General features: G+C 44.5%; 1 protein-coding gene across 2 annotated transcripts in view; it reads right to left on the minus strand.

Annotated features, from left to right (window-relative positions):
• LOC149361871 (aminopeptidase NAALADL1-like) overlaps window positions 1-7,903 on the minus strand; it is a 49,416-nt gene extending 41,513 nt beyond the window's left edge. For both annotated transcript variants that reach the window (XM_089569609.1, XM_089569608.1), the window contains exons 1-2: window positions 7,803-7,903; window positions 671-757 (exon numbers count right to left, since the gene is read on the minus strand). In XM_089569609.1, the coding sequence (XP_089425735.1) occupies window positions 671-702 (32 nt within the window). In that variant the 5' untranslated portion in view covers window positions 703-757; window positions 7,803-7,903. The remainder of the gene's footprint in view (window positions 1-670; window positions 758-7,802) is intronic.
• Between the last annotated feature and the right edge of the window lie 19,323 nt (window positions 7,904-27,226).

A 27,226-nucleotide genomic window follows, 5' to 3' on the forward strand; every position in this document is an offset into this window, starting at 1 on the left:
CTCATACTAGTTGTAAACTCATTTAGTCTTCTTTTAATATGTTGTGTTATCCTTGCTGACATGTTTTCCAATATCTTCTTTGCATGTGTTATTGTATATAGTGATAACCCCCCTACAATAATGCCTCATGGGCGCTGTAGGTACTTTCAATAAATAAAATAAATAAATAAATAAATATCCAATCATATACATACGTATTTAATATGGCACAGATATAGTACTCATAGTAAACGGAAACAAGAGAAAACAGCAACAAAAAAGAACAGAAAACAACAGCGGAACTCACTACTACAAATCCAAAAGAAAACAACAGCAAGGCTAGATAACATTACATAGAAACCAAATACATCTGCCGGAGATCCTTGTAGGTTGCCGTAAAGAGGTCAAAACGGATCGAATTATAATAATTCAAAAGCTTTGGTATTGTGTACTTAGGGCACTGTTTCCCGTAACTTGAACGTGACATCGGTACTGACCAATCCTCGAAGTGTCTTGTAAGGTAACTTGGAGTTCTGTCCTGTAATTGGGATAGGTTACGTATATTGTTGATATTCCTGTGGATTTCTTGTTTATATACATGGCTTAAGCGATATCTATAAAGATTATGCGAACTTCCAGACATTCGCTTGAAACCGTGCGCGCGGCAATAGATCCCCATCTCCTTACTCACTTAAGCTTGACTTCTTTGTCGTCTTCGGTCATGATGGAAAGGCCCACGCTGATTTTCGTCTGCTTTATCCTTTCCAAGGGAAAAGACCTGCATGGATAGGTGGGAGAAAAATGATGACGTCCTGTTTCATTTCGAAAGCCTGGCTTAGTGCGCCATCTAACCACACGCACGCCTATTATGTTCAACTAAACTTTTAGAGGCTCATTTCAGGTTGCAACCCAGCCGTCCTCTGGTACTACACATTCCTCGACCATCAGCGACGGTGTCTCGAGCCGGCCTGACAGGAATTTACATTCTCCTTTAGTGGCGGCCAGTTTGATATTGGCATCACATTTCATGAATCTCTACTACACTTGCTAAATGCTGTATACTTGAGCGTTTGCCTACGACGTCATTGCCTGCCTTTGAGCCGTGTATTAATAACGGAGTATGTGCTTCGTCCCTCCCACGAAAAGCTTGGTTAGTTCGGCCTGTCGCCTCGCTTTTGACAGGAAGGCGTCCTTTTGCACATACTCGCCTCTGTATTTAAAAATCTGCGTCAGAATCGGCATCGTAGCTCACGCGTCGCCGGCGATATGAAGCGAGATTCTGAAATCGCTCTCGGATCAGCTCTGGTCAAAGGTCATTGCGAAATTTTAAGATAGCGAGCCTACAACTCTCTAACGATACGCAACAGCGTAGAAGTTATCATGCGTGATCAATATCCTTCCAGGATACCGATCGCCTGAAACGAGAAAACGATCGGTAGTTCTCCTTGCCAGGTGCATGAATAAGGCCTCATGCAGACGGCTATGAACAAATCACACAAACGCAAAAATAGGAGCGTCCGTCGCACTACCCTGCTCTCAAAGCAACGTCGCAAGATGCTTTTAACGAAAAAAAATACAAAAAGTTAAGCGCTGCCGCTAAATAGGGCGCAGACTAAAACTTGAAGCGCTGCACCCCTTCTAGGCCTAGGGGTCGCTGGTCGGAGCCCGTCGGTCGCTCTTTTGAAAAACCCTTCGTAATTAATTTATCCGCGTCGTCGAAGGGCCCTTCATGCACCGATTAACGACGCAGCAATTTTTAATTTCTTTTAGCAACCAATCGGAGTCTGAAAACACAGAATCACTTGGTTTGTATTCCGTCTCGTGACGGCGTAGATTGTAACGGCGGTCGGTAATGAGCTTTGGGCCTTTAATCCGCGCACGGGCGAGCTGCAGGGCGTTTCCTTTGTGTAGGAAGCTGGTGATGCGGTAGTTGTCTTTATCAAAAACGTTCGGCAGCAATGCGTACGAACGCAGTCGAAGCCTCCGTGCCGTTCATGATCTTGGACAGGATAATATGGGTTGTTTCTTGCACTCAGAAGGTGCAAGGCGAATGGCCACAAAGTCGGCAATAGGTAAACGCTTGTCTGGAAAGCCTTTCTGAGGAACATTTGCCGTTGCGTTCTTGAGTTGTGCCCCACAACCATGTCAATGAACGGTCGTTTTACGTGAGCCAAGAGACGAGTCCCTGAATCGGTGTAGATCTTATGGTTATAAACGGAACTCTTCTAGGAGAAATCGTGATGAACGAAACAAAAGCTTGGTTTCTGCTAGTTCGTTTGAATTGCTTCGAAACATAGCGCAAAAAAGGCAAGTGCTACACAACTGACTTCGTGCTCACTACTGACAATGCCCCACTTCCTGAGGTGGAACATACCAATGTTTTAGGCCTCCACGTTCATTCTTCAGGCAAGGGCACGGCTTGGTTGTCAGCCATGCGCAAGAGTGCTCTAAACACACTTGGACTCATCCGCAGGATAGCCAATCGCTCTGGAGGTGCCCGTTCAGATACAGCTCGTCGACTTGTTCGTACTGTCTTTCAGCCTCGGCTCCTATACCAGGCTCAGTTCCAACAACTTACTAAACGACAGTGGTCCACACTTGAAACACTCAACCACGAAGCCATGCGAGTCATTACTGGCCTACCTCGAGCAACTCCTATTTGTCTGCTGCAGGAGTATGCGCAGCTCAACACACTAGAAGATTTAATTACCCAGAGACAAACAAATAGAGCGCGGAAAGTTTCTCTTCGTCCGATGTTCGCACCTCAACAACCTCCATGGGACTACTGTCACATCACATCAAACAAGCCTGCCCGTCATAAGAAGTCGGAGTTCTTCTCACCGCCGTTACCACAAGGTTTTTCTACGCAACATGACAGCTGCACTCTTTACACAGAGGTCGCCATAACCCCAACAGGAGGATCAACTGCTTTTATAAGCCCGACACACCCTCAACTCTATGGCCGACAAACCTACTCTACTGACACTTCATCGTTTCTTTCTTTGGAGCTGCAAGCAATATTAAATGCCATAGCAGCTTTACCTGACGACCCTCCTTATAACCAGGTGCACCTATGTACCCATTCCCAAGAAGCCGTGAAGCATCTAAAGAAAGTCCGCGGTACCCTTCGGGTTTCCCAGGCCATACATGCTGCTTGTAAATCTTACCCGGTGCCTATACGCATTCAGTGGGTTCAAGCTCGCACAGACGTCCACAGCATCGCACCTGACATATCTCGTGAGACTGACACTCCACAAACTCCACCTGCCTCTTTGCCACCAGATCCACTTCTGACACATCTAACATCTTCAGCCTCCCTCAGGCAGCGTACACGTGCTCTTATTCCCCCGTGTACCTACCCCCTTCCCCCCAACCTATCACGGGTGGAGGAGGTCTCTCTGAGGCGGCTGCGTGTCGGAGTGGCCCTTACGCCTGCTGTTCGCAACCAGTGGAAAAGTGACACGATTCCTGCGCCGCAAAAATGCCCTCACTGCGAGACACCCGCTTCCGACACCAATGTCCACCACCTACTGTGGACATGTCCCGGAACTTCACTGGTGCGCGCTCGAGTTCTTCAAGAGGCAGGACTGTCTGCAAACAATGACTCTAGTTTGAACGTGTGGGTAACTAAAAGCATTTACGCCCGAAGCTTATGCGACTATTTACACGCAACCGGGCTTCATGCATTTCTGTAACTTATTCTACCTTTCGTGACTAACACCACGTCTTATGCCACGCGGCACACTCAGCGTCACAAATAAATAAATAAATACACAACTGACGGGACTGACGCTAGTCCCAATAGCGCTACTCCAGTCTGCAGTGCCGCCATAGTCTTTTTTTGCGCAATGTTTTCAAGAAACCCATTATCAGCTGTTTCTTCAGCGTGTGAATTTGTAAGCGGTGTAATTATAAACAAGTTTTGTATCATTCACGTCAAATCACCTCCGAAAGCAATGTTTATTTTCGCAAAGCGATCGGCGCACCGAAACGATGTGATACTAGGAAACAGGAAATTTGACTGACGGAAGATTGGCAGGAAACAGGGCGTGCATTTTTCACCAAAAGGAAACTGAGAATTGTTTTTTGATTTTGCACAATTTAGAACTGCCACTACATGAGCAGTTAAAATATCAGCAGACATTTTCGAAGACGGCCTCCTCGTAATAACCCCAAATACCGTAAATTTCCTCGAAGGTTATGCGAACAGCAGTGACGAGAAACTGACAAGCATCGCCGGTCCCATTAGTCCCAAGGGAATCGGCGATCATCGTTACGCGCGAACCCCGTCCGCCTGCGCCGCGGTACAACATGCAACACTTTTCTGAGCTGGCGTTTTGGAACCTGATCAGGGGTATTCACATTTATCTCTCTGCAGGTCATTTTGCCGGCCCAGAGCAGACGGCCATTTTAAATTCACAATACTAGCGGCTCTAGTGCAGAACCTGTTATGCACAAGGAGAAAGTCATTGCTGTGCTTGCCATTTCCTCAGTTCTTGCGCCCTGTCCTATCCTCTGTAACACATGCCATTGTCAGAAAAATGCTCAAATCAGTGACCATCCTGATAAACCCCCCAATTCACACGTACAAGTGCCTTAAAAGGCTCTGCCGAACGCTTTCAGGTCTTGCTCAAGACAGAAAAGGCCCTGTCGTGATCACAAAACTTCACCCGCCGCTTGCTTTGACAACAGCGCCAACCGTGCCGTCCTTGGAACCAAAATATGGCGGTCATGCCAAATATATGTCTCAAGTTTAATTTTTTACCGCATGGCCGAAGCGCGCCGTGTTTCCTTAGAAGGTCTTATGATCCTTTGTTTTGATGAGTTCAACGTCCCAAAGGAAGTCCAGCGATTAGAGATGCCGTAGTGGAGGTTTCCGGTTTATTTCGACTACCTGGTGTTCTTTAATGTGCACTGACATCGCACAGTACACAGGCCTCCAGCAAATCGCAAATATAGAAATTAAACTGTCACAGCCGAGATCGAAACCGCGTCTTTCGGGTCAGCAGCACTACTGCCGCTGAGCCCACACGACGGATACTTTGACTGTTCTGATTGCCGGCTACCGAGTTACATAGATTCTCGAAGGCGCGGGAGCTTTGTGTAGATATGCACAGTTCCGCGATGCGGTCTTGGCACGAAACGCTATGAAATTGCCCGCACTTAGGCTGCTGGCTCCCATCCGCCCTTAGTCTTACTAGAAGAACCTTACATATTGCCAGAATATAAATTCCCCACAAGAACGCTGTAGGCGAAGCTGGCCTCTTGGCCAGAGCATACCCGAAACCTTACCTGGCGCTTTCTAATACAGTGAGTACGAATGGAAAAGAGGCTAGATAATTCTAATTCAGTACCCAGCTGGTAGCCCATAATACGCCACACAACATTGATTTGGCCGGGCACCTATTCACACAATTAGTGGCAGAGAAAAACAAATTTGGTGCTTGTGCTCTGCAGATGTTGTCAGAAAGCCAGTCTCAAATAATGTTCATCCCCCCCCCCCCCCCCCCCCCCCCGCAAACTTCGGAAAGAGTCTGAGACTAAATGCCGGAACGATTTTGTAAACATGGGCGTTCGTAAACACTCCATCCCTTTCAGCTCTTCATCTCGACAGGGAAATCCGCCGTCTCAACGTCGAGGCGGGACTCAGGCATCATTTTTCCGTATTTTCACCTCCTTCCATGCTTCTACAATGTTTCGAAAAATGCGTTAACTAAATTCTGTTCACTTTACTGCATGGAAGGAGTTCATGCTTTGCTTTCATATATTTTGAAAATATTATTTTCTAATCTTTCTTAAAAATATATGAAAAACTAGGTTACTGCATATTGTTTGCAGCTTTTCGCTGAGTTTATTAATCTTTGCATATGGTATCTACACTTGTGTACACTTTTAGCACAACAGAATACATTAAATTTATTTTACCCTCGTAGCTTGTTTCTTTTTTAGAAAAAAACATTACTATGCGCTCTGCTCTCAAATACGAACACCCAAGCCGATGTTTTTCTCCTGCATGTTCTTGCTGCGCATGAAAACTTTGAACTAATTTCTAAGCAGCATTAGATACATAGTTCTTTGACATTTGACAGCACCTCTTATTCTGGTGCCACTTGAAATGAGCACTGTAATCGCAAGGGAATGTCAGTGTAAGTTCTGTTACGTGAGAGCAATGTGCTTCTGTTTCCGTTAAACCTTGTGCTGAAGCAAGACTTGCGCACAGCTGCAAAATAATTCAAGATTGTTGAGATGGGAAGTGGCAAAAAACAGGATTTTAATAAAATAACAATTATCTCCAAGGTTCCTATAAAAATAACAAAAACTTCCTGCAAGTTTTATCATGTTCTCTGCAGTAGAAATGTAAAACATGAAGTGTTTTTCTCTGAAGGTGGAGCGCTAAGTGTCGAAGGCAGTGCCTAAAAACGTCATGTGCAGCGCGCACAACAGTGGTAAATCGGGATATTGCAATTTATTTTCAGTCTTACTGCCATGTTGAGGTGTTTTGTGAAGACTGTCGCCGAAACGCATTAAAAACAGAAGAAAAAAAAACATGGTCTTTGTCCAAGGAGCCGCATTGCTAGACAGATCTAAACTGAGTGAGTGACTGGCGGAAACTCATCACGTGACGTTTGTAGACGATTTCTATCCTTGAAACTTCATAAGACCATGGCTTTATTGCTGCCTACGTGGCTTACCTGTACTCAAGATTATTTCCGCGTGTGTCCGACACCGAACAAGATCGCTCGAAAAATAAAAAAAAACAAAAAAATAACGAGCAAATGCTGCATTTACTTGCCATTCGACAGCACTGCGTTGAAAAATACCCTTTCTGCGTAGATAGCGCTTTGATTGAGGAAACAGTAGCTGCCAAACAAAACTGCAGCTGCTAAAATCTTTCAGCTGTTTTTCGTAGATCCCATTTTTGGGCCAATAAGCGCAGTTAGAAATACTATCTCTTGTCTACTTAAAAGCCAAAGTTTGAATCGAAGGTTCTTTCAAGACTCAAATGTTGCGTGGAACAAGATGATACGCTCATTTTGCCCAGTTACTGAAATTTTTATTGCAAAATTAATTTCTAAAAAGCAGAGCCAGCCCATGTTGCCCGTATTGCCCATACGATGTGTGATATTCCAAAAAAAATTGTCATATAACAACAGTATTTTTTTTATTTCGTACGAGGGGGTTTGCTGTGCTCACCTATAGTCCAAAAATCAGTAATCTGGAATATTTTTTAAATAATAGTAGCCCTAAACTCTCACCAATTAGCTCGGCGTGACCCAATTTTTTTCAGTCAAAATAAAACACAATAGCTTCAGTTATGGTCTAACAGACTAAGATTATAGTATACTTGAAAATTTAATCATAATTGCAGCAATGGTTCGAAATCTGACCCGTGAGCACCACTTCACCCTTCAAGGCAGCAGTTCCGATGGCTTCGCCCCACGCCAAGATGAGCGCTCAGGTGAAAAAACGGTGGTGTTAGGCATCTTGTGCATCCTGATAGAGGCTAATGTATGTCAAGGTCTCGGCTATCACGCACGGTTTGTTAACGCGGACCTCGACTGTACTATATTTAACACGATAACGTCCTCAGCAAAGAAGAAAACAACAGGAGCGATACAAACGGCCCACTTAGGAATGACGCCGTTCACCTTGCAAGTCACGTGGGTAGTTCAGCTAAGATTATTACTATCTGAAAACAGTAGGGTGGTCCGACAAGGCTATAATTAGGAGCGAATTCTGGGCAAGGGCAAATCAAGCGTGCTACAAGGCTGTGTTCATTGAGATACGACCAGTAAAATGCGTGCCACTTGTAGGAAACTTACCGGTTAAATTTCTGAACACAGGCAACGGCGGCTGAATGCTCCTCTCGTCTGACGCCGCCGAGCTGTATTCAGGTTCACTTGCTGCAAAGCGTGCTATCTGGATTTCTCTGTGGGAAGGAGTCTTGAGCGCCATGCAGCTAGTGACTCTTTCGTCCTGATAAGCCCACAATTAAGGAAGCGCACGCAGTAATTGCGCCCTGTAAACGCTCGCTCAAAAGATAGCTGTTGTCTTCCTGATAAGAAAAATATTTCCTCCTCTACCGCCTTACATCCTGCCTTGCCCACCCCGCATGGGAGCTTCGCAGCATAATCTTAAGCAGATCACTGGAACCGCTCACATTTATACGTTTTATATGAGCGTACCCCCTCTGTGAAAAGTAACCGGGCACAGGTGGTCTGTTTCTAAGCCGCGTAGCGAAGCACTTATGGCAGCCCTTAAGCTATGAATCTGTGTAGAGTGAGGTGAGCCCTTGTTCTCAAGTTCTGACACTTTTCGGTCTCGAGGGGTGCCTTAAAGGCTCCGTTATACGGTTGAGAAGCAAAATGAGCTACTCGGTTACTTTTGACAAAGGGGGTACATCTCCCGCTATGCAGAGCGCAATACTTGTGGATGACATCGCATAATGTGGACCACGAGTGTCAGCTCTCTGGCGTGCAGGCAACACTTTAAATCCTTCAGTGCTATTTTTCATGGTTCATTAATCATCACGGTGGCGTTTTATGAATGTAGGATGCGCAATATAAAAAGTTTAGAGTGTTTAAATGGCTATGCATTAAACTGACCGTTATTACTCAGGTGGAACAATCATACTTCAATCGCACAAGTTAGCTGACGCAAATATAATGTCAAAAATAAATCACTCAATAACTCAAATAACTCAATAACTCGTTCACATTTCAAGACCACGTTCGCTATCTCTCCACCTTCCTCATTCCCTGGACGACTTTCTTCTGAGCTGCCGTATTTATTTATCACAGTTTTGTAGGTAAACCGTCAAGTCCTCCTTAGTTCATCCATCCCGCCAGGACCACAATTTTCAACTTGACGCTCCCCATCCCATCTGCCTTCCTTCCAGAAGTTAATATTACAGATGCCTGCTTGCCCACGTTTTCAGTACCAGGCTATCAGTGCCGTTTTGTGACGCAGCCTCGTCGACGAGGGGGCGGAATCGCTTTGTAAGAGACACGTTTGACATTGCACCCATTGACGTGAACTTTGTTCATGCCGAATGCTTGGCGCTAACAATAAGTGGCTCTCGATGTCTGAGTTTCGTAGCTTGCCACCTTGCAACAGCGTTACCCGGTTTCTGTTGGAACTCGAGGAAACGCTGCGGTACTGGAATTCAGTGGAAGAACTATGCTTAGTAAGATACCTGAATATAAATACCTGTGTGACCTGCAATGGGCTCCGTATCCGACTACTTGTCCCCCCTGTCATTGTATGTTATTGAAAATATGATAACAGCTCCCACCAGTGAAGAAATAGCTGGTTGCCATTTAACTACGTCGTGTCTAGACCACATCGCCTTACGAACCCCAACTACTCATTTGCTTCTTGTGTTATTTTGCAACGTTTTGCGGACCACTAACTTGCCGCATGCCGTTTATCACCATCTTTTTCTCTACAAAATGCCCAGCGGACCACCACATCCGATAATTTAATCTCCCTTAGTGTAACTAACCATAAGGTCATAGATAACGTGATTAGCAGCTTTAATTAGATGGCCCTTACTAATTCTAATTCACCGCAAGTGGTCTGCAACATCTTCTGTAACCAAATCAAGAAGTTCGAAGATACTGCCAAGCCCGCCGTAATTAAGAAACATAGAAAGGACTATAACAGGTTGACTGCGGACATAACGCATGCCATTTCATATAGATAAATGCTTTGGAACCGATGTAAACATGTTCCAAAAAGTAAAACCCTATGTGTAGAGTACAAGGCTGCAAGAAATAGGGTAGTATAGCTTGAATAAGGTCCAAGAAGCGCACGTTTTCTTTTTCCAAAAATTTCGCCACTCATCGAGGAATGCTGCAAAAGCATGGTCCCTAATAAACCACCATCGTGGCTAAAACGCTGCAAAAATTTCCCCGTTTTCATTTTTTCCAAGCGAACCTTTCGAGGTCGCAAATAGATTAAACCATTTGTTTGCACTGGCTTCCGAAAACGCATCCTCGTGTCAGGCCGTCTATTCCATGCTTGAAGGTTCACTCCCAGCATCCGCTTTTCTACCTAGAAGTTCAGAAAATGAACTTTATCAAATAATTTTCAGCTTTAAGCGCAATAAACCTCCTGGTATTGACGGTTTTTCAGCTAGTCTGCTTCAAATGAACCTTGCAGCGATATCCAATATTTTACTCTTCATGTTAAACGGCTTTTTTGATACCGCTTGCATCCCGAAAGAGCTTAAAACTGCGATAGTTAAAGGGCAGCTGCAGCACTTTTTTGAGAATTTCGCGTTATTCAAGGATTCAAATCTATGTAGGCTGTAGGTAAAGCATGCCAAGTGTTTTTGCACTAGCATTTAAAATAGTGACGTAATTGACGATTTAATTTTGCGCTTCTCTTCAATGCACCGGAGGAGTTCAGGAAAATTTAGCGTGACGTCACGTAAGGTATGATTTCTAATTACCGCTGTCGTCCGCCACACCCTGCCCCGACGCTTCAGACGCTGCCAAACAACTCTCGGCAGGGTTCGCCTTCGGTGACGGTGGTTTTTTTCCTTCGAAGCAGGCGTTCGTGCGTTGTAAACGTACAGATACCTTCGATGACATCATCATGCGCCCCCCACTTGGCGTTGTGCGCTGCGGAGAAGCTTCAAGGGCGTCCGGATTTTAATCGGCGATTACTTCACTATTTCAAGTGCTAGCCTAAAAAGACTTCGCATGCTTTACCTGCAAGTTTCAAACATTCGATTCTCCTAAGTTCGTTGATTTCTAAAACATATGCAGTTTCCCTTTAAGCCGCTTTTCAAAGGGGGACAAAAAGATGACATTAACAACTATCGACCCAAATCGATGCTGCCATACTTTCTCATGTTATCGAAAAATTTCTTTTGAAAACCATGTCATCCTTTAACAGTAGCTCGGTTTGGGCTAGTTGGTAACAGTTCTTAGAAAACATAGCACAAAAAGGACACGGACGACACAGAAGTGGACAGGACAGGCGCTAACTTGCAACTTTATTTTTCGAAAAGCCACCACGTCTAATATATAGGAGCCGATCACCACCATCAAGCGATGAGCATGCGCAAAGAAGAGCACAATCAGGATTACAGCGTGTGAAAAATAAGCAAAAAATTACGATAAAATGACAAAATGAAAACACGGTGCCGGGGGAACACTGAAAGAAAAGAGACATCGTGTACTGAAACTTACTGCAAAAAGCGCTTTACAAGCTTGTCAAGGTTAAGACCCAAACAAATAACGCGGCAAAAAGGGAAGATAAAAACAGATCGACCAAAAGATGAGGGGAGTGTACAAGGCTGCACACTAAGACAAGCACGTGGTGAAGAAAGACAGAATGACAATGGGGAAACTACATTCAAGGGCATGGCAATGGAAGTAAAAGATAGCAGAAAATTAGGCCGAAAACAGATAAGGGCTGTGATACTATACATAATCAAATGAAAAAAAATGAGAAAGTTTAAAACTAGGAAACTAGGACACAATGAAATATATATGAAAAAATACAGAAAGACCTAAACAGAAAAAGGATAAAACCAGAAGTATAAAACACGAGTGTAGAGGGCTCCACGCTGAAACAACGAGGGCGGATACAGATATGAGAAATGGAAATAACAAATGAAGTAAAAGTCAATAAAATGCCAAGGAATAAAAGCAGCAGGAAAACACTCAAAGGAAAAGCGGAACCGTTCCAGTTCACAACAACAAGAAAGGGTGCTTACCATAAGCATTCTTGACACATGGTTCACACCGACAGATAGCCATCAAGGAATTCAACTTCACTGTCCAGTAATTGAATAGAAGGTGCACTGACGCACTTTTTCCCAGCTTTTCTTATAGAATACGCCTCCATGACTTCACGCTCTGTTTTTCCTTTAGCTGATGTTAAGAATTCTGTTTTATCTATTTTTGGATAGCATCCGCTCTCTTGCTCTGTGTCCCATGCTTTGCAATGGTCGGCCAGGTTACTTCCTGATTTGTTGCGTGCGCATAATCTATGTTCTCTGGCCCTGTCATTGAAGCATCTTCCTGTCTGCCCAATGTAATGACGCCCGCAACTGATAGGAATTCTGTACATTCCGTAAACTTTGTTTGATGTTTCGTCGTGCAGTCATCTCGTTTTACCATTTTCTTAGTGCAGACCTTGGAAAGGTTACATGGGGCAGAGAAAACTACTTGTAAATTACAACGCGCTGCCAGCTTCTTGAAATTATGTGAAAACCTATGATAATAAGGTATTACCTGGACAGGAGTCTTGCCTTTTATCTCTTCACACCCCTGCTCACTACAGGGAACCTTGGGGGCTTTCAGCTTTTGCAGAAGGCTTTCACACACTGCCAGTAGAAGGTCTACGGGGAATCCAGCCTCCTGTAGGCGCCTGGATTGCTCATGGATGCTGGCGGCCATACGGTGCGTGCAGGATTTTGTAGCTGCTCCGCGGAGACATGAAGACACGATACCCCGCTTAACAACTTTAGAGTGCGCGCTGTCAAAGCGTAACAGACGTTTTTTGGTTCGTGGATGGTACATCCAGCAGATATTAAGGTTCGTGAAATCTAATTCAATATCTAAGAACTGAATGCGGCCATCTGTAGGTGATTCCCAAGTAAAATTTAACCCGGCACCGTGCTCTGAAAAAATTCTCAACACTTCCTTGACAACATCGCATTTTCTACCATGACATTTTCTAAAAATAATAAGGAAATCATCAACGTATCTGAACAATTTTAAAACAGGAAGGTCAGAAAGATTAGCTTGAATGCGTTTGTCAATCGCGGATAAAAATAGGTCACATAACACAGGCGCAACAGAAGAACATATACAAATGCCTCTTTTTTGAATATAGAAATGTCCTTCTGAAAAGATAGCTGTGGACGCAAGGTAGAATTCCAGCAAAGACAGGAAAGAATCGCTGCTGGTTCCCGCGCCGTTCTGGAAGGCTATTTCCCCACTTTCAAAAATTGTTTCTCGGAGCACCGAGAGCAACTCTCCATGAGGTACTGAATAATAAAGGTCTTCTATGTCTATTGAAAAACCATTCACGTCGCACAAAGGCCCCTGCTCGAGGTTGACGACCAATTCTTTAGAGCTTCGGATGAGGAACGGATCCTCAGTTTTCAAGGTGTTAAGGTGACGTTGAAGGTAGGAGCTAACAAGCTTTTGCCAGGTGCCGTTCTCGGACACTATGACCCTAAACGGACATGCAGGCTTGTGCGTTTTCGCAGTGTAAAATACATCTAAGCATCCATTTTTGGTCTTTTCCACTGCTTTACGAAGAGTGTCGAGACCTAGTTCTTCCAGAAGATGAATTCCAGAACGACGGCACCCCTACGGGTCAAACTTGACTTGGTTAAAGTTCTTTTGGATGGCGGAGAGGGCTTTTTCTTTAAACATTGCTGCTGGTAAGATGGCAAAGCCACCTTTTTTGTCGCACTGCAAAGCAACCAGATTCTGTTGATGTAGATAAGTAGTCACTTTTTGAAACGGCGATTTTCTGTTGATCAGGTGCCTTTCATTACTCTTGAGGCAGGCTATTCCATCTTCAATCAGACGCTCTCTGTCCTTTTCCTTTGCTCTAGCCGCCGTTTGACGAACAAACGCGATTAATGCTTGCCTTTGCGCAGAGAGCTGGTACGCAAATTTCGGTCCTTTCTCTAAAATATTTCTTATTTCAGGGGAAATGACAGCATCTCCCAGAACGGTGACGTCTTCACCTGTTCCTTTCAATGATTTCCTTGTTTATGGCAGGCCAAGACGCGCTCGTTGCCACAGGAACTCAGTCGTCTGCGCTGCTAGCTTCTTAAATTCCGCTAGTTTTGTGAGATTTCTAGTAGTCTGCTCCAAAACGAGGACTCGAAGCCAATCATGGTACAGTCGAACTTGCGATGTTGCGATGTTGAAATGCGATGTTGTCAAGGAAGTGTTGAGAATTTTTTCAGAGCACGGTGCCGGGTAAAATTTCACTTGGGAATCACCTACAGATGGCCGCATTCAGTTCCTAGATATTGAATTAGATTTCAGCAACCTTAATATCTACTGGATGTACCATCCACGAACCAAAAAACGCCTGTTACGCTTTGACAGCGCGCACTCTAAAGTTGTTAAGCGGGGTATCGTGTCTTCATGTCTCCACGGAGCAGCTACAAAATCCGGCACGCACCGTATGGCCGCCAGCATCCATGAGCAATCCAGGCGCCTACAGGAGGCTGGATTCCCCGTAGACCTTCTACTGGCAGTGTGTGAAAGCCTTCTGCAAAAGCTGAAAGCCCCCAAGGTTTCCTGTAGTGAGCAGGGGAGTGAAGAGATATAAGGCAAGACTCCTGTCCAGGTAATACCTTATTATCATAGTTTTCACATACTTTCAAGAAGCTGGCAGCGCGTTATAATGTACAAGTAGATTTCTCTGCCCCATGTAAGCTTTCCAAGGTCTGCACTAAGAAAATGGTAAAATGAGATGACTGCACGACGAAACATCAAAGTTTACGGAATGTGAGGCGAACGTTGTGTACAGAATTCCTATCAGTTGCGGGCGTCATTACATTGGGCAGACAGGAAGATGCTTCAATGACAGGGCCAGAGAACATAGATTATGCGTACGCAACAAATCAGGAAGTAACCTGGCCGACCGTTGCAAAGCATGTGACACAGAGCAAGAGAGCGGATGCTATCCAAAAATAGATAAAACAGAATTCTTAACATCATCTAAAGGAAAAACAGAGCGTGAAATCATGGAGGCGTATTTTATAAGAAAAGCTGGAAAAAAGTGCGTCAGCGCACCTTCTATTCAATTACTGGACAGTGAAGTTGAATTTCTTGATGGCTATCTGTAGGTGTGAACCATGTGTCAAGAATGCTTATGGTAAGCACCCTTTCTTGTTGTTGTGAACTGGAACGGTTCCGCTTTTCCTTTGGGTTTTCCTGCTGCTTTTATTCCTTGGCATTTTATTGACTTTTACTTCATTTGTTATTTCCATTTCTCATATTTGCATCCCCCCTCGTTGTTTTAGCGTGGAGCCCTCTACACTCGTGTTTTATACTTCTGGTTTTATCCTTTTTCTGTTTAGGTCTTACTGTATTTTTTCATATATATTTCATTGTGTCCTAGTTTCCTAGTTTTAAACTTTTTCATTTTTTTCATTTGATTATGTATAGTATCACAGCCCTTATCAGTTTTCGGCCTAATTTTCTGCTAACTTTTACTTCCATTGCCATGCCCTTAAATGTAGTTTCCCCATTGTCATTCTGTCTTTCTTCACCACGTGCTTGTCTTAGTGTGGAGCCTTGTACACTCCCCTCATCTTTTAGTCGATCTGTTTTTATCTCCCCTTTTTGCCGCGTTATTTGTTTGGCTCTTAACCTTGACAAGCTTGTAAAGCGCTTTTTGCAGTAAGTTTCGTGTAAGTTTCAGTACACGATGTTTCTTTTCTTTCAGTGTTCCCCCGGCACCGTGCTTTCATTTTGTTATTTTACCGTAATTTTTTGCTTATTTTTCACACGCTGTAATCCTGATTGTGCTCTTCTTTGCGCATGCTCATCGCTTGATGGTGGTGATCGGCTCCTATATATTAGACGTGGTGGCTTTTCGAAAAATAAAGTTGCAAGTTAGCGCCTGTCCTGTCCACTTCTGTGTCGTCCGTGTCCTGTTCGCGCTATGTTTTCTAAGAAAATGTCATCCTTTGTTGAAAAATTTTCGATTCTGTCGACTCGACAGTAAGGTTTCGTTACTGGTCGTGGTACGGGAGCGCTTCTGGAGGAATTCTCAGATGAACTGCTTTCAGCTTTTGATCAAAATTTGCTTTCCGTTGCTTTGTTTCGAGACATATCTAAAGCCTTCGATACAGCTCATCACGGAATTCTCCTACAGAAACTCTATTCTAGCGGTTTCAGACGTCCATTTTACGATGTCCTCAAGAACTACCTCGCCAAACGATCGCAAGTGGTTGTTTTAGAGGAGATTAAAAACGCAAGTGGTAAACTTCCTGTGAAGGTTGGTGCACCTCATGGCTCTATACTATCACCTTTACGCTTCAACATATTTATTAATGATTTTATGCAAGTAATTTCAATACGCTGACGACACGGTTCTGCTCTCAAAACATTTTTCCTACGACATGGCTGTTCCTAATCTTGAGAATAGTGGCCACAAACCAATGACTTGGTTCACTGATAACAGCTTAAATGTTAACGCCTCAAAAACCCAACTTGTTTGGTTCAGATCCTCTATAAAATTAACGGTAATTAACGCACCTGTTTTTCTGCATAGCCGCAATTGTTATCACTGTCGATGCACGCCGGTCGCCTACACGAACTCGGTGAAATACCTGGGAGTATTCTTCGATAGTGATATCTCATGGCACAATCACCTATCACATATTTGCAATAAGCTTAGGAGCGCTGCTTGGTTATTTTTCCTCATTAAATCTATCGTTCCGGTTCAAATAAAAAAACTATTGCGCATGCTCTAGTCTACCGCACTCTCAGATATGGGATCACTGTTGTTGCTTTTTGCTCCACTACATGGCAAAACTGTGTTGATTCTTTGTTAATGACCATGTTAAGAAATATAGCCTACAATACTCCAACAATCGCGAATCTTAACATCGTTTCTGCACTTGGTCTTCCATGCTTCTGGAATCTGTTCGTACAAACTGTGGTTTTAAGGCATCTCTGGTTTAGCGAATTTAATAGATGTTACACTGCCCTCCGAAGCCTTCGTAATAGTGTTCGTTTTGTTGTTCCGCGATCTTCCAGAAGATTCGGTGAAGGTAGACGTTGTGCTTATGTGCCGAAAATTTTGAATGGTTTGCCAGATGAGGTATTTTCGGTAACATAAAAAAATGCATTAAAAAGCATGCTTGGTTCTTTGTAAAGTAAAATGTATGTTATCATTTCTGTAATGTGTACGCTTTATCTGTTTTGATGTTTTTTAGTACATGTGTATGCGGTTCGCCACATGTTGATATTAATCGTCCCAACTGTTACCCATCATTCATCACTTTTTTTCTTTCTTTGTACGCCGATATGAACTATTGCACCCTCGTCCACTGACTTAGCCGGGTCTAGTCCCTCAAGCCACTGCTGGCTTTGACTGGCGCGCTCCAGGAACTATGTATCATTATGTGCAATAAAACATTATTATTATTATTAATAGTAATAATAATTTTCGTTTCCAATGCCTGTCTTCCATCATTTCGCCCTTTATTTCTGCAAACAGTCATTCGTCGCCATTTCTGGAATTCGAACTTTTCAGTGATTAATGTTCCGAATAGAATGTTGCGGAAGCCGACTCGTTATTTTGTATCGCGGAGTTTAACGTGGTATGGAAGATCAAGACGCTGCGCTTATGTGCCAGAAATCTTTAATGAATTGCCAGATGAAATTTTTGAAGTGATATCTTTGTGGACCCTGAAGATACATTGCAAAGCTCTATGTTGGCCGCGGTCACTCCTTGTTTATCACGAATGCCCGTGATTCTTTTTTGTTCAGTTTTCTTTTTGAATTGTCGTTATTTTGCAGCTCTATTGGCAAATTATGTACCAATTTATCTGTAGTGTTTTTTGCAGCGATTAGTGTTTTCTTGTGATCTCCTGCCATTTGGTCGCTTTGCTTTCATTACTGGGCCCACTCCGGCAAGCCTCTTGTTGGCTTTGACGGGCCTGAAGATCATTTGCACTGTATATAAAGTGGCAATAAAGATTATTATTATTATTAACGTTATTGTTATATTTTATGACGGGCCACTACAAGCATATATGCTGGGTTCGCATGAGTAAACACAGCAATCACAGATGCAAATAAAATGTACATAAGACATATGTTTTGAGAAAGCAATATTTGCTCATAGGCAACATCAAGAATCTAATGCTCGCGCACCGAGGCCCCTTTGTCGTGATACGCAACTATTCCGCAAACTCGAGCGCTAGCATATCACCGCTGTTCCCATACACTTATTGAACAATGCTGCCCAGTGCACACAGTCCTTGTTTAATGCTTCATGTTGTTAACTTATGCAGATAACATGCGCGTTTTCAATACGAGGGACTTATGCCGATACACTGTCAACAATTACTCTCTAATTTAAATCCCGAATATAGTCCAGAGTTCGACGGAATACCGTCTGGCGAGGAGCGAACATAGTGGAAGTAACATACACTCGCCAATTAATTCCTCAAAAGGAAACACGACGTTTCGAGGACCGTACGTGTCCCCTTGATGGAAAAACAGTGGCTTATATACGGTTAAAATTTCCTATTAGCGATTGCGGATTTCTAGAAGTTTAGCACGTGTTCTATTAAGAGCCTGTTTTTGTGCCATGTATATGGAATGATTCGAAAAGGAGGCGCGATGATAAGTTGCTCTCTGTGGCAATGATAGATGCTTCGTCCCAATCAATGGGTGTCCTGTTAATGCGTTGTGTTCCGCCAAAGCTCTAGATGTAGAGCGGCCGTTCATGATGTCATTATGATGCTCTTTGAGCCTTCGTCTCATATTTACAGTTTCGTCAATGTAGGCAGCGTCACAGCCTTGACATAATATCTTGTACACCACACCAGGGTATCTTGAGCGATCTAGGCGGTCTTTAACTCGGCCCAGCTGCTGTTTCAACTTCCTGGGATGAGAAATGTGCGCGTCATGGATTTTCAAAATTCGTGCAAGTGCCTCGCTCACCTTCGCAGCGTACGGAATACTTGCACGCTTGGTTTTCAAGTTTTTCTTTTTTTTGGACAAGTCTGGATGCTTAGGCGGAGCACTCTTGGCTTTTCAGTAGCTGCTAGGTGTATCCGTCGTCTTTGAGATCTGCCTTCACTTTGGCAATTTCGCAGCGGCGCTTTTCCGGGCTCGAGTATAGGGTGAAAGCGCGATTAAAGAGAGATTTGGCGGCCGAACGCTTGTCCCCTAAAGGATGTGCTGTTTCAAAGTTGAGGTACTTTCCAGTGTGCGTCAGTTTTCCATACACCGAGGATTCAAGCCTGGCGTTGTTACTCTGGACGGGGACATCAAGGAAATTGATTAGTCCATTCATTTGTTCCTCCATGGTGAACTGTACAGTTGGCTGGATTGAGTTTAGATGTCTCAGGAAAGGCTGTACGTCGATGTGATGCATAATGCTGAAGCAGTCGTCCACGTAACGCAGGAATAGCTTCGGTGAAGGTTTAAACGTGGAAAAGGCTAAGCTCTCAATGGCTTCCAATACGTTAGCGCAGATCACGGAAATAGATGCGCCCATTGCTGTGCCGAAGCGCTGTCTGTAGGCGGTCCCGTTGAAAGCAAAATACGTGTTGTCGAGACAGAATCTCAACAGGCGGCAGAGACTTTCCACTTCGAACGGGGTCCTTGAGGAAAATGTGGCGTCTGCTCAAAGAGCTTCCTTGTAGCACTGTACTGCGAAATTCACTGGCATGCACGTTAACATGAATTTCATGTCAAATGAAACCATGACGTCCTGATCTTCAATGGAATATTCGTTTAGTTTTTCCACAATGTGGCGAGAGTCCTTAATGTAGGTCGTCGTTTCTCCAACTAGTGGGCGAAGGACTTGTTGCAGATGACGGGACAGTTTATACACTGGTGAACGCCTCTAGTTTACTATTGATCGTAGTAGTACACCCGGCTTGTGCACTTTGGGAACTCCGTAGATCGCGGGAACCGAACCATTGTGGCAAAGAAGCTTTTTGTACAACTGTTTTCCTAAAGGAGACACGTACATGAACACTTCAGTCAGCACTTTCTGCAGTTCCAATTCAATTTTTCTTGTTGGATCGCGGTTGATTTTTATATAGTTGTCCACATCTAATCTGTCAAAAATGAAATTGGCATTGCCTTTGTCGGCGGGTCGGATTGCTATTTCGGTGTTCTTCTGCAATCGTTTGATGGCCTGCTTTTCTGGAAGCAGTAGGGAGCCTGTCTTCGTCTGTCATAGTCTTCCAAGCGCTCCAATGGCGCGCGAACGTGCTTCTCCTAGGCGACTAGGCTTAACATGCCGAACGGCCTGTTCGACGGCACAGACCATTCTTTCACGGTTAGGGGACGCAGCCACGTTGAAGTTCAGTCCACGACTGAGCAGAGAATGCTTAGTGGGATCTAGCTTGTGCAAAGAGAAATTGTAGATGCCTGGTGACGCACGCGTGCGGCCGCTCCTTAATATGCCAGAAATCTACAATCGCGTCACTAAGAAATTTTAACCGTACATAATCCACTCAAGTTCAATGCAGTGCTCTATGTGATCAAGGGGACCCGTACGGTCCTCGAAACGTTGTGTTTTCTTTTGAACAATTTGTAGGCGACTGTATGTTTGTTATTTCCACTCAAAACAGGAAGGAACACTCTCTGCTCACGTGAATTGCTTCCATGTTTTGGGAAACAAATTGTTTGGCCCTAAAGTTCAACTAGCATTTACATCAGTTTCATGCGAGAGTAATTATCCTTGCGACTGGGTGCAAACGTGATATCACCTTTCCACACTGTGAAATCCGCTCCTCCCCGAAATGCTATGCTAACAGTCTTCGCGGAGCAGATGAAAAGATGGTGAAGTCAGTTTTATATTCAATGCCCCCCCTTCATTTCCATTCCAGCGAACTCTACCGCATGCTACGTCTCGAGAAAAAGAACAAACACTTATGACGATCGCAAAGGTTTTATTTATTTATTTATTTATTATACCCTCAGGGTACAAATGTACATTACAGAGGGGAGGGGCGGATGCAGAGGCATACACAATTTACACAAAAAAGTTATTAGTAAAAAATATACACAATCTCTGTAAAACCAGTACAAAAACGAAAGTAAGCATACAAAAAGATTGAAAAAGAACAAAGGTACAAAGAGTAAACTACGACATCAGTAACGGTGTTAATAAATACAGAAAAATATGGCAAGGAAAACAAATAAACAAGGAAAGCAGTTCCTAATAAACAAACAGTCGTATTGGGAATATGAACACCATCTATGAACGCCATGATGATGATATGAGGACTAGCTATGAAAAGAAACTGTGTAATGCTGATTTAAAGTTCTCAATTTCAGATATACTTGTTAGTGATGCAGGTAGGTTATTCCAGTCATTGCTTGTCCGAGGAATAAACGAGTATGAATATGCAAGCGTATTTGAGTGTGGAATATGTACCTTTTTGCTGTGGTCACGGCGAGTTGAAATGTATGACGGTGGTTGAACCCAAAGATAGCGCAAGGTTGTGTTATGATGGTATATTTTATGAAAGAGAGACAGGCGAGATAGCTTTCTTCGTGTCGATAAAAGTGGTAGTTGTAAGTAGGTTTTCATATTAGTAACACTAGCGGTCCTTTGGTAGTTGTTTAAGATAAACCGGGCTGAGCGATTTTGTATTGCCTCAAGAGAATGTATGAGTGTTACGTGACCGGGATCCCAGACAGATGACGCGTATTCAAGATGACGCGTTCAACTAGTTTAGTTTATAATAACAGGAACGGTTATCTTCCTTGTCTAGAGCACTAAAATTGCTTAGTCTCTTGCATGGCAAAAAAGTTTTGTCCCTGTTTCTGTACGAAGATTCCAATGCGCCTGCGCAGTTTTTTTTTCTAAAAAATCAGAACGCTGTCGCCTCTACGCGATCGACATTGCCGAAAAAAATCGATTTTTAAGTTAAAAAAAACATAATTAAAAAAGGAGCTTTAGCTGTCAATGCTTCAAAGCTCTACGTTATTCCACAGCCAGTGTATTAGCCTTTTATAAGCACATCCCAGCCCGCGGAGAGCCATTTGTAATTTTCTATTGCAGGCGAACATCATTACGTGTTTATTTGCATTCTTAATATAGATTCATTCTCATTTTTATTTCTTTTCTACCTGTGAGTTCTCCTCAGCAGAGCATAATTGCCGAGCTGCAGTCACAGAAATTAGGAACGAGCTCATCGCCTCTTGTCAGTCGCCGTTTGCTGAGTATTGCTAACAATGCCTGCGTCTTACTTGCCAGATTAAGCGTGCCTTATATATTTAAAATTGCATGCACTATATAGTTATACGATCACCGCAGAAAGAATTGTTTCAATATTTGTCGTGCGCGATGATTGTTTTTTGTTTTTAAGTCACTAATAAGTCCTTACCGTCTGGCTAACGTTACTTTGCAGGCGAAAGGTTCTCGCGCCCACCTTTCTCGGGGCCACGGCGCAGCCTACAGGACTTCCGTCAGAATTGTGGAACGATCAGGCCTAGCAATACAAAGGTAAGAAAAATTCAATCAGCTATTTAAATGAGCCGGCTCCCACCCCATGCCACATGGCGATAAACGTTCAAAAATTATCAATGGGTTGTTGTCTTGCGGTGAGTAAAAAAAAACAAAACATAACTAAGCTCACTATTTTTCGAAACTGCAACCTAAGCGCTTGTTCAGCTGTCTACGGCAAACAGCTTCAGCATTCATGCGAATTATTGCCTATATTTCCTGTTAAATGCAGAAATCCACATACTTCGTAATACCTGCGTAGAATTCCACTGAAAACAGTCTTGCATATCCATCATTAAACGACTCGATCTCTGAGCAAGAATGAAATCGCGTAAATTTAATTCAGCATGGTATCTATCTAAATATATTTCTTCCTTTAGATACAAACAATATGACATACCTGTCAAGCTTAATTTTAAGCGAGGATTTTATTTTTCATCACAATATCGAATGAAAACGAAAAAAAAATTACGTAAGCATTAGAACTCACGACTACGCTATCAGTTACGTCGAAACAGCGGGAAAGTACTGTCGCGCTCAGTATAAGCTCCAGCGCGCTAGCGCCTGCCTGGACGCTCGCGCGGTGGAGCTGATACTGAGTTCAATAGTACACTCTTGATCAAAATGTTAAGGCCAAAGGCTTTTCGCTTCAGCCCCACAATAAAACCATTACGGCATAGAAGGACATTGAAATGCTTCGTTCTTCTTCATGTAAAATAAGGTTTCTTATTCATGTGAGATAATCTTCCTGCTTGACTTGTGTTTCGAATGATCCGCTACACGGAGCATTCTAGGAACATTCATTTAGCTGCAGGTGAACTCTGTGGCCTTAGGACTTTTGACCCAGACTGTACGTGTACATTTTTGCATACTGGCGAAGAAAGAAGCTGAATTTAGAAATTTAGAACGCTGGTGGGTATATTCATTGCAACGGACGCCTATATATTATATCCAGGTCTATGACAAACTTGCTAGCGGAGACGAAGTGAGTACTCCTTACCATGTTTTCCGAAAAAAGCAGTGCTTTCCCCGTCCACAAGTAATACCATTGCTAGCTGTCGGTAGAGACCGCAAAAAGTGGAATAGGAGGCAGCATGTGATAAGAAGCAGCAATATTAGCAAAGCTGACGATCTTGTTCTGAGGGCGAACATCGAGGAAAGAGCCGCGAGAGAATCTGAGCGAGAGCCGGTGCAGCCAGCCAGATGTGGCAGTGCATGGCAGTGGCTTCACCGTTTAAGGAGCGATTACTTCGTCTCTTAGCTTTCGTTTATTAGTTGCTTCTTTGATAGCTAATCGGCGGCGCTTTTGATGAGGTACCCCTCCGCAGCAGGCATGTATTATTGCGGTGAAGCAGTCCAACCATGCACCGATCCGACAGCCAATATTGTAAAGCCATGCCTTTAAAGGTGCACTGAACAGGAATCTCAACTCGTCGTTTTGCCGCGGGAACTCAATCTACACGTTCCGAACATTCTTAGAAATTTCGATTTATTGCCCTGTGCGGCCGATTTCTTTAATTAAATCGAATTAACGTCCGGCTCCCGCCTTTTCTTTTTGAATTATCCCCCGTATGGTGGGCGGTGTCGACCAAGGCGTGGAGTGCCTTTATGCCAGCTCCGTGGAGGCTTTGATTTCGATTTATTTTGTTTTTTGGTTTCCGTGAATAAATAGTTTCATTCGGAGGTAATATAGCCGCAAAATAAGCCCGCAGAAATAAAAATACGCTCGGACAGTTTACTTCTACGGAGTATTGCTCCGCCGATGGCAGAGCGGCAAGCCGCCACGGGACTGGTGAAAGGCACTCCACGCGTTGGTCGACTCCGCCCACCGTACTGGGGAGAATTCCCCCCCAAAAAAAGGCGGAAGCCGGGCGTTAATTCGATTTAATTAAGTAAATCGGCCACACAGGGAAATAAATCGAAGTTTCTAAGAATGCTCGGAACGTGTAGATTGAGTTGCCGCGTCAAGAAGACGAGTTTAGATTCCTGTTCACTGCACCTTTGAGGGACCTGTTATGCAGAAAATCTGGTGTCATCAACGTCGTCTATGAGCAGACAGTGTGCTGTGCGAGAGCGAAAAGGCTATCGCTTCAAGGTCCCACATTGGTCGGCTGGAGTGGAAGCTTGGCGCAACAACAATGTAAGGATATATTTAGGTGCTGACACTGCGCCGGGCGGCGCGAGCAGATCGTGTTCGCTGCTCCTTGCGCTTTTCTCGAACGCGGACAGATGGCGCCCCACGATACGGGCTTGTCGAGTCGACGAGCAGCGGCTGCCGTAATGCAGGTGTTGCGGGATCGTTCGGTACGGCGACGTGTAAGGAAGGTACAGAATGATTGAAAGTCTGTCGTCAGAGAATAATTTTGACCTAGTTCGTGTTTTTCTTGCTAAGACTGCATGAATGGGTGGAACAACAGCGAGGACGCTGCACTGCAATCCTTCCGAGCTCGTTATGGAAATGCGTTCACTGCAAAGTCCTTCCGTCTCTGCACGAATGCTGACAGCATATTTAACTATACCCACTCTTAAATATAAAAGGTCGGCCGCAATGCTCTTGTTCCCACATTTGGGCCAAAGAGCCTACCCGTACATTCAGACATTGCTTGAGCGCTGTGATGCGCCGACGCTCTAAGATGACCCCTGCCGTGTAGAGAACATGATTACCTTCCGCCAACTGGGGTTATTTGATGTGCAGAAAAACTTTAAGCGCGTTTCCGCATTTCGCGTGCATCAGAAATATTGCCTCCGCAGCCAGGAATAGAACCCACGCTTTTTAGCTGCCTTGCGGAATGCCTCTACCACTGTATAAACGAGCACAGAGACTGAAAGGAAACCTAGTGTGCATTTGTGACGTTTTAATTGCTAGTGCAGTGCATTTTTAGCTACGCGATGCCTAAATGGTTAGTGGTAATTGTCCTGGCAATCCTACTGCCAAGTTAATCTTTTGCGCCGACACCAACGATGCTGAGCTGTTGTCTCCCTCAAGGAAAGACTGACGTGCACTCGCAGAAGTAAAATACTTACGCGACTCTAGACTGACATTGGCGGTTCTCAGTTGAGAATAATTGCAGCTGGCATGGCAAAGCGACTGTTTTTTTTTTTAAGAATATTGGGCCACGAAATCCTCCAATGACCATTCAAGGGCCCGGAAAATTATGCAGCTACATATTTGTTATAAATGTTACCGCCATGTCTTACCATGTTTTGTGGTACCAAATTTTCAGCGCGTGGAAACTGGCCCCGAGATCGCCGACTGAAAATAAGTGCTCCGCTGCCATGGAACGCTGAGCACATAAAACGTTAAGTACCCGGACCAGTGCACAAGAGAACAAACGCTAGCACTATGATGCAGGCCCTGACGGAGCTTAACAAGTGACACTTTGTCCGGACAACTGCAGTTGGGTACGAATCACCTCTTGCCCATAATCTCGTCTAGTCGGCTTCTGGGCCCGGCTGGACCGCATAAGTGTGCCACCGCAACAACCGACTTAGACTGCGACGACCGACCACAGCCTCGGCCCGCACGACCACGTGGGTCTGCACAACGATCACTAAGGCTGGTCCCAAAGCGGGACACAAAAAGCTAATTCTAAGAAACTTTGCTCGTGCACGGTGCCTACCACAACGTGGAAGCTGAAAACCTAGCACCCACACCTTGTGATGCACTCTGGAAGCGCAGAACACCGACAAATACAGCCCAAAAAGGCACCAAAAGCCGCGCAAACCGCTCAGCCGCTCCGCGAGCGAGTGGCCGCAGTCGCCACTACTCCACAGTGAGACGCTGCGGTCGGCGCATGTACTGGAGCGCGAACGTGATCTGTGCGCACTCTCCGCCGCGGCGGGCGGTCAGCGTCAACGCTTAGGTTATTGTTACACCGTGGGCGCAACTGAATAGTATAGTGAAGCCGACATGCGGCGGCCGCCAGGACTGATACGCTCTGCACAGCGCCGCTCAGCCAAGATTCCTGCGTCTAGTTTTTTATCGGAACATAGGGCAATGTTTATCGCTTCTGGACTACGAGCGGCCCTTTTCTCGCATTTCAGTTTCAGTTTATGCTGTTAATACCAAAATAGCTTTAGAAAGGAAACAATTGTATCTAACATTTTTGTGTCAATCATCTGAACTTGAGAAAAGTCCTTAGAAATTAGGACAGGACGAGCGCACAACATCGAAGCGCGAAAAAAAAAGAGCTCCATCTTATCCAGGGTGCATACTCGGCTGCGAAGAGTTTCTAGCATTAGAGGTGGCGCAGCTGCGGTGGAAGTACGATGTGACACAGGTATAGAAACGCACATTTAGAGCAGATCAACTCAAAGAGGATTTATTGTGTACGAATAGAGCGATAAAATATATAATGAATACATATACACACTAAGGAGCCGGCTTCGTACAATGATAAACAACAGGTACCTATTAAGCCCACCAAGCCCGTACCTTACGAGTCCATACAAATTGCCCTTGATGGGCGGGTACATGTCCCACTACAAAGAAAAAAAAACCGTTGATGGCAGAGTGCGTGGCCTAAAAATAGCCACCATGTGTACTGACACACATAATAACAAGAAAAGAGCACTAAAACCACTTTGACAAAGGGGGAGGGGGGGGAAGGGGCTAGTATCGCAGCACCGGCACCTCAAGCTTGCCCCCCCCCCCCCCCCCGTACCACAAAGAACCTTGTGTGCCAACGCCGCAGGAACCTCGCCTCGCCATCTTTGTCCAACTGGTCAGACAGATACTTAAATATGACGAGGCGGAGGTTCTACAGCGCCGGATACATTGCGCGCGCCGGAGTACCGCGTACCTCAGTGAGGCAGCGACGCCGCCACAAGACGAACATAGTGGCCGCCATGACCAATTTGGCAAGCACACCAGGCCGCGCGACGCATTTGTGCGGCTCTTGCTGTGCGTCGGGGCCTTTGTTTTGTGGCGCCAGAGAGGCGTCGCTTCCTTGCAGGGCCGGCCTCAACGCGCCATGTTTCCCATGCTGCAGAGGGTTCGGGCGCACCTATTTCAACAGGCGTGTTTAGATCATGTGACCCT

The sequence above is a fragment of the Amblyomma mixtum genome, chromosome 2 (genome assembly GCF_055824585.1).
Source record: "Amblyomma mixtum isolate Tamu chromosome 2, ASM5582458v1, whole genome shotgun sequence".
In the NCBI taxonomy this organism is placed as follows: domain Eukaryota; kingdom Metazoa; phylum Arthropoda; class Arachnida; order Ixodida; family Ixodidae; genus Amblyomma; species Amblyomma mixtum.